At 36.9% G+C, this 8783-nt stretch overlaps 1 gene segment (V, D, J or C); it reads right to left on the reverse strand.

Annotated features, from left to right (window-relative positions):
- Positions 1-506: 506 nt before the first annotated feature.
- Positions 507-1352, reverse strand: LOC122443257. The segment is given in 2 exon segments: positions 507-1007; positions 1235-1352. Coding segments are annotated over 2 exon segments (369 nt in total).
- Positions 1353-8783: the final 7431 nt, after the last annotated feature.

The raw sequence follows: 8783 nt of genomic DNA on the forward strand, positions 1-8783 counted from the left end.
ATAGACAAGTTTTAGTGTGTCTTTGTGGGCTCCATTATCTTCATGGTTCTAGTATGTCATTTGAGTCACAGTTCGTTCATGCTTCAGTCTCTATCCAATGTTCTTCTACAAATATTACTCCAACTGACTAACACTAAATTCAGTCTCAACACCAGATACTAAGATAACAACTTTGTATACAATCTTCCACCAGACCTAGCAATTGTCTGAATTCTAATCTTTATAACTAATTTCTTATTCGACACCACTAGTGTTTCTGCTTCTCTGATTGTACCTTAAGGGACAAAAGTCTAAGAAGAAAGGACTAAGGAAATGATTTTCATGATGATTCATTATAACTATACCCAGATTTGTGATGTGAGTGTATTTTAGGGAAACTGTCACTTTAAATTATTATGGAGCAAGTTTACAGCTTTAGACAATTTTACACATCTTCTGTACTATTGACTTAAAGTCAAGAATTCAAGAGGAGAACATATTAGTTGACAGTCACTCTGGACACCTGCTTCCAAGTGACATCAAAGAAGCTTTAATTTAGAATTAAATCCTCTGATCCAGACTACAGATGAAGCAACCGCAGGACTACCATTTCTTGTCTGGGGTCTGCAGGTGTGCCTTTCAGCTGGGGTCCTGCAGCAGGAGGGCTCTCATTTATTTAATTCTGGGGTTTTTGTTCAGCCTTTCCTATTAGTTTAAGCACTGTGAGTCCCGGAGAGCACAGAAGTACTTTGCAGAATCTTCCAGCTCTAAGGCTGAAATGGTGAGGCTGATGGACTTATGAGCTTTCTCGAAATTTACAGAATAGCGGCCATCCCTTGCATTCCCATCATCTGAATACTGACGAATAAGGTAAGTCATCTGTCCACTGGGAAGCTGCTTGTACCAAAAAATGTAGTAGTAGAACATGTCCCAACTTGTTTCATACCGACAGTTCAGGGTGACTGTCTTCCCCACTTCACTGAGTACGTGTGATTGGTCTTGAGTAACACTCTGGGCCACACCAGATCCTGTGGGAAAAAAAACAACAACAAGAAAACAGAGCTGAAATAGTGAACAAAATAATGTAGAAATTATGCTAATTTTGGACCCAAATATTTACAAACCAAACTGAAATCCTAAGATGCTTGCTTTTCTCCAATCCTCCTTTCCTCCCCAAGTCCCTGTGAAGTAACACATGCCTGTGTGCGGTCCTTTCACCCTGAACACTCACACCCATGCTTGGAAGCATCCCTACCAGAGAAGGTGAAGGCCAGGAACACCCAGAGCAGGCTGGAGAGCGGCATGAGGCATGGATTCCCCAGCACAAGCGTGTCTAATTCTGCCTCGAGCTAAGATTTCAGTGTCTGTAAGTGCCTGGCAGCACATTTACACAGTACCTGGTTCCTGTGTGGCTCCTCCCCCAGACGGGAGGTGCCATTTGTCATGTTCCTAGACCAGCTGGTCTGTGCTCAGAACGAAAACAGTTTGGCTCACCACAACTTTTACTCTGTCTACTCGTGTTTCCCTGGTCATTAAATTTGGCAGATCCTGGAAGAGGGCTTGAAAAAAGCAATTAATATTAAAGATTTGAACTGAGGGGAACTAAAGATTAAACAAGTTGACATACACTGGTAATTATTCAGTAAAATTATTTGCCATCCTGTTTAAGATATAATTTTTGATAGCCTACGAAACTTTCTTGAAATCTACTGATTGGTCATTCATTTAGCCTATACTTACTTTTCTCCATCCAGAATTTACTGACTGTTTTAAAACATTCATGATCTTAGGCCTTCTGGGAGAAAAGCAATCTTATCCAAAATAATCAATGTATCTCTTTTGTTTTTTCACTGAGTTCCAGGGCTCTACTTAGATTTTTCAACAAATAAAATTACTGTGACATGAAATGATTTTAGAAAATCAGCCCATCTGAATTTCAGAGCTATTTCAGTGGTTTATATTTAAATGAAATTATAACCAGAATAAAATATTATTCTTTTGAAATCTGATATTGATTTCATATCTATCAAGAAATTGATATTAATACAATTTTACCAAAATATCATAACCTTATACATCAATTTTGACATACACTCTTAGGTTTTCATACATCACTCTAAGAAATTTTATCACATGTATAAGTTCTTCTACCACCACTGAAATCATGACACAAAATTGTTTCATATCTCTAAAGAAATCCTCTTTGAATACCTTCCCCATCCCTGCAACTCTTTATAACCCTGCTAACTACTCATCTCCTTTTCATCTTTATGTTTTGTGCCTTTGAGAATGTTGTTTAAGCAAAATCACACTATGTAAGCATAATAATAATCCAATAAGTGTAATCATATACCATGTAGCCTCTGAGAGTGACTATTTTTTCATCCAGCATAACATCCTGAGATCCATCTAGGCTATTGTTTAGTCTCTAAGTCCTGTCTGACTCTTTTGTGACCCCATGGACTGTAGCCCACCAGGCTCCTCTGTCTATGGAATTTTCCAGGCATGAATACTGGAGAGAGAGTTGCCTTTTCCTTCTCCAGGGGATTTCTTGACCCAGAGATCAAACCCACGTCTCCCGCTTGTCAGACGGATTTTTACCGCTGAGCCACCAGGGAAGCCCCATCTAGGCTATTGCACGACGTATCAGTAGTCTGTTTCTTTTAATCACTACAGACTGTTACCATCTTAGGATTTTCTGACTCTGAATTTCTTTACCTTACAGTGGCAAGACAGTGATGAACTTTCAGTAGAAAGTAGAAACCATACTTTGAATTTTTAAATATGATCTTCCCCCATGCTAGCAACATGCGGTATAACATTCCCTGGTGATTCTGGGCAGCAGCAGTGAGCTGAGCTCCTGGCCAGCCCTGAGATCAGAACAGACACTCTTACATTCACTCTGCTCTCATACAACCATTCCGTTTTTTACTTCTAGTGTGTGTGTTAGGTTCCTGCAGCTGTGTCCGACTCTGAGATAGTATGGACGGGAGCCCACCAGGCTCCTCTGTCCACGGGAGTCTCCGGGCAAGAATACTGGAGTGTGGTGATGTGCCCTCCTCCAGGGGATCTTCCTGATCCAGGGATTTAACCTGCATCTCTTATGTCTCTGCTTTAGCAGGCAGATTCTTTATCCATTAGAGCCACCTTGGAAGCCCCACTTTCAGTACAGTACTCAATAAATTATATGAGATTTTCAACACTTTAATATAAAATAGACTTTGTGTTAGATGATTTCGCCCAGCTGTAGGTTAATGTCAGTGTTGAGCACCTTTAAGGTAGACTGGGTTCAACTCAGTGCGTAAGGTATATTAGATGCATTTTCCATTTATGATCCTCTCAACTGAACATGGTTTATTGAAACACAATTCTATTGCAAGTTGAGAAAAACCTATAAATAATATGGCATTGTACAGATGTATTACAGCGGATTTATTTGTCTGTTCACCCAGTGAAGAACATTTGGCTAGTTTCCAGTTTTTGATCATCAGAAATAGAGCTGCTATGAATATTCAAATACAGATTTTTGAATGAATTTAAGTTTTTCACTTTTCAGGCATTAATACCCAGGAGTGTGATTGCCGAGCTGTAAGGTAAGTGAATATTTAAGTTTAGGTGAAACTGCTGAACTTTTTTCTAGAATGGCTGGACCATTCACCCACCAGAAATGTATGAGTGATCCAATTTCTCTGCAGTTTTGCCAGAACTTGGCAGTGTTAGTATTTTTAATTTTAGCCTGTGAGAAATGTGAACTGTTATCTCTTTGTGGCTTAATTTGCATTTCCCTAATTACTAATAATGCTAATCATGTCTTTATATTCTTATTTCATTACCAGATAGCTTTTTGGTAAAGTGTCTGTGTTAATCTTTTGTCCAGGTTTCAACTGGATTGTTTGCTTTCTTCCTGCTGAGTTCAGAGAGTTCATTGTATTCAGAATACAGTCTTTTGATGAAAATGTATTTACAACTATTTCCTGCCGTTCTGTGGTTTATCTTTTTCCTTCTCTTAGTAGTGTCTTTTACAGAACAGACATTTTTAATTTTGATGAAATCTAAGTTTTGTTTTTTTTTTTAATGGATTGTGCTTTTGGGGTCATGTCAAAAGTCTTTTTGTCCAGACTTGAGTCATGAAGATATTCTCTTTATGTTTTTCCTAAAAATTTGTAATATTACACTTTATACCTGGATGTATGGTTCACTTTGAGACTATACTCAAATTTTTGTATAAGGTGTGATATTTAGATCAAGTTTCAATTGTTTCCCAAGAATACCCAATCGTCCTAATCTCATTTGCTCATAAAACTATGTTACCACTCTAGAATTGAAAGAGACACGTGTACCTCAGTGTTCATCACAGCACTGTTTACAATAGCCAGGACATGAAAGCAACCATCAGCAGATGAATGGATAAGAAAGTTGTGGTACATATACACAATGGAATATTTCTCAGCAATTAAAAAGAACACATTTGAATCAGTTCTAATGAGATAGATGAAACTGGAGCCTATTATACAGAGTGAAGTAAGTCAGAAAGAAAAATACCAATAAAGTATATTAATGCATATATAGGGAATTTAGAAAGATGGCAACAACGACCCTATATGTGAGACAGCAAAAGAGACACAGATATAAAGAAAAGACTTTTGGACTCTGTGGAGAAGGCGAGGGAGGGATGATCTGAAAGAATAGCATTGAAACATGTATATTACCATATGTGAAATGGATGACCAGTCCAAGTTCAGCGCATGAAGCAGGGCACTCAAAGCTAGTGCACTGGGACCACCCAGAGGGATGGGATGGGGAGGGAGGTGGGATGGGGGTTCAGGATGGGGGACACATGTACACCCATGGCTGATTCATGTCAATGTATGGCAAAAACCACCACAATATTGTAAAGTAATTAGCCTCCAATTAAAATAAATTAATTAATTAAAAAAAACCACCTTGCTACCTCTATTGAATTGTCTTTGCATTTTGTCAAAAAATAAGCTTTCCTGACCTGTGTGGATCCACTTCTGTACAATGACTCACTAACATAAACTTGTTAATGATACTCTTTCATTCCCTTAGAATATAACAGAACCTGCAGAGTAGTTCTCTTTTTTATTTCTTATATTTATAATTTGTATTTTTTCTTTTTTCCCTTGATAATTTTACCTAGGAATATATCAAGTTTATTAATTATTTTAACAAAATTAACTTTGTATTTCATGGTCATCTCCATAGATTTCTTTGTATTTCACCAATTAGACATTTTATTATTTACTTCTTTCAGTTTATGTTGGGTTTAATTTGCTTTTCTATCATCTTTTCTTAAAAGCCTTAATAGTAGTTTATCAACCTTTTTTCTTTAGTAATATAAGTATTTAAAAAGATAAATTTCTTTCTATGTATTATTTTAGCTGCATCTCATACATATTTAATGTGCTCTCATATTTACTTTCAAAATATCTTCTAGCATCCATTGTAATTGTTTCTTTAACCTAGGGTTGTTTTAAAGTTATAGTTTTTAAATATATACCAACTATTTGGGAGTTTCTAGAGATGTCTCTTTGCACTTAATTTTCCATATCATTTCCATTTTGGTTAAAAAATAAATTCTATATAATGTCAGTTTTCCTAAATATATTAAGAATTTTTATGCAGAAACAAATAGTGTGTCTGTGTGTATTTCATCTACTCAGCAGGCTGTGTCTGGAGCCTCGGCTGCAGGTCTGGGCACAGGCTGCGGGTGCCCGGGGAGCACCGTGCACTTGCTGCACAGAAGTGGGTGCTGAGTCTCCAGGCTGGGAAGTTACGATGTGCGATGAGAGTTTTGGGCACTCTTACTGAGGAAAACGGTGAATCTTCCCTCTTCCATTTCATTCACAATTGAACCTATGGCTACCAAGAATGCAGGGACTTTACCAGGGTATTGCTGGTACCACAGGAAGCAGTTAAATGCACTCTTCTCACAACCACAGTTCAGAATGGAAATCTCTCCTTCCTGGACTGTCAGAGATCGAGGGCTCTGTTTCACCTGCTTTTGGTCACTTTTTTCCTTTTGTTGTCCATTCACCCCTTCTTAAAGAGATAAAAGCCATTAATTCCATAAAATATATTTCTTTTTTAAGAATATCTGCATGAACTTGTTTGTAACCCAATTTTCTCAGTCCTCCTAATTAATGAGATATCCTAGGTTTCTCTCCCACAGCTCACAGCCTAGCTGAAGCCACAGAATCGTAAGCGATGCTCCCAGTATCTTGTCCACTGTTTCTGGCACCAGTGTTCAGTGGCAACCCAAGATCCTCTTCTGCTCTTCCCAGCCAGCTGGAACTCTGACTTTAAGCTCACACCTGCTTTTATTCTTTCAGTAGGTCCCACTCTTTCATAAGTGCTTTCCTCAAATCTGTCTCTATCAAAAGTACTACTTCTCATTCAGTGCTAATTTAGAATCCCCAAACATTAAATTCATTGGGAATCAGAAATGCCCCCCTTACAAGCATAAAGACCAGGTTAGAATTTCTCTCACTCTATCCCCTTCTTCCTGTTCCTCACACCTCCTAGAAGGTTAAAAATCATATATCAGGAGAGTTTGATGTTTTAATAGGAATAGGATTAGTTTACAAAAGGGAAGAGAGGGCCTCGCACGAATTCACAAGATTAGCATTACAGGGTATTTCTTTTTTTATTACAAATACTAATTAAAGTCTATTGTGAATACACAAGGGGCATAACATATCATTCAAGCAAAGCTTATGGAGCAGAACATAAAGATGCATAGTCCTTTTGCCCTGATGGAACTTAAATTTTAACATGATTGTTCAATGTTTCTACACTTATACATGATCCTAAGAATTAATAAAATATAATTAGATCAATTTCAATTTATATTTCTTCTAAAATATAAATCAGGCAAATAAAATGTCTCCAAGAATATGCATGGAGAAAATAAACTGAGAAGCACTGGCATAATCTGCTCTGGAGGACATTTGATCTCCAAAGGGATAAGATTGGCTAGGAAAATTCTGCAGAATGCAGAAGATATGAGACCATGATCATTCAGTAAAGAAACATTTTTGGTAGTTCTCATCCTGAGTTACACCTTATCCTCACAAGGAAAATAAAAAAATGTGAAGAGTCAATCTGGCTTTTGATGTCAACACATCAGGGGATAGAGACAGAAATTAAGGAGCTCATTTTTTTTTAAGCACAAAGAAGAGTTTGTGGTCTCTGTTTTTGATGTCATCTCAGACACTGTCAAAGAAAAACATCATCACAGTTCAAAGAGACAATAATAACCATTCCCACTCCTCAATCTAATCCCATCTACTCCAGCTCTCTAAGGGGGATGTTTCATTATTTGTTGAATTTTTGGTGTGTTTTCTCTTATTTATTCACTCATTGATGCATGTCTTCAATATATATATACTTGTGCCTACTAAATGGTCATACTTGGGTCTCATTCCAGAAAGAGACAGAAGTAGCAATCTTCAGCCTACCCACTCCCAAAACTCAAGTACATTCAGATAAAAGCTACTGAAAAGAAATGTGTTTCTATCTGATGCACCCAAGAAAATGATAATGGACTCACTTCTGGGCTCAGTCAGAGAGTAGTTATGATGGAGGAGCTGCTTGAACTGGAACTTACACCACCACTAGGCTTCTCAGTAAGGATTGGGGTAAGGGAATTCTGGCACTGATTAATTCAGTATGATTGGAATTTGGGATGTATCTGGATGAAAATATTATAAATTTATATTAGAGAAATTAATATGGCCTTAATCTCAGAGGACAAAACATACTTAATTTAATTTAAATATTAATTTTCAAAACCATATTTTTAAAACTGTTAGACTAAAATATACATAGATACTATTTAGGTAGATGGATGGATACCTACATACATAGAAGATTGAGAGATGCAAATTGAAGCAAAGTTGGAAATAAACATTTGATATTTAAAGGATCCTTTGTGGCTCCTTGAAGAATCTGTGTATGCTTCTCTGAAGCAGCGTTGCCCCTCTGTGGCCATACAGAGATATTACTCGGAATGACTTTACACAGCTTCTTAAAATGGGGAAAAGACAAGTTCCTTTAGTAAGTGGTGTTGACCCTACTGAACACCTACAAGGAAAAGACCAAAACTAGAACATTTTCTCACAACATATATAAATATAAACTCAAAATTGATTAGAGACTGAAATGTAAGACCTGAAACATTAAAACTCACAAAAGAAAATATAGACAGTATGCTTATTGACGTTTCTTTTTACAATATTTTTTTCTTTCTCAAAGGCAATGGCAACAAAAGCAAAAATAAACAAACAGGACCTAATAAAACTAAAATCTAATGCACAGTAAAGAAACCATCAACAAAAATAAAAGGCAAACTACTGAATGGGAGTAGATATTTGCAACAAGGGGTTAATATCCAAAATACATAAAGACATCATATACCTCAGTATCAAAAACACAGTCAGATTGAAAAATGGACAAAGGACCTGAGTAGCCATTTTTCCAAAGAGAGAGACAGGTACATGAAAAAATGCCCAAAGTCTCTAATATTCAGAAAATGACAAATCTATGTCAAAATGAGGTGTCACCTCACATTTATCAGTTTGGTTATCATCAAAAGAAAAAAAATTAACAAGTGTGATGAGGATGCTGAGGAATGGAAACTCTAGTGCACTGCTGCTGGGTTGTAAATTGCTGCAGCTACTATGGAAAACATTATGGAGATTCCTCTCAAAACACTAAAAATATAACTACCATATAATCCAGCAATTCCACTCCTAGGTATTTATCCAAAGAAAACCAAAACT

Source organism: Cervus canadensis, chromosome 6 (assembly GCF_019320065.1).
Source record: "Cervus canadensis isolate Bull #8, Minnesota chromosome 6, ASM1932006v1, whole genome shotgun sequence".
Classification (NCBI taxonomy): domain Eukaryota; kingdom Metazoa; phylum Chordata; class Mammalia; order Artiodactyla; family Cervidae; genus Cervus; species Cervus canadensis.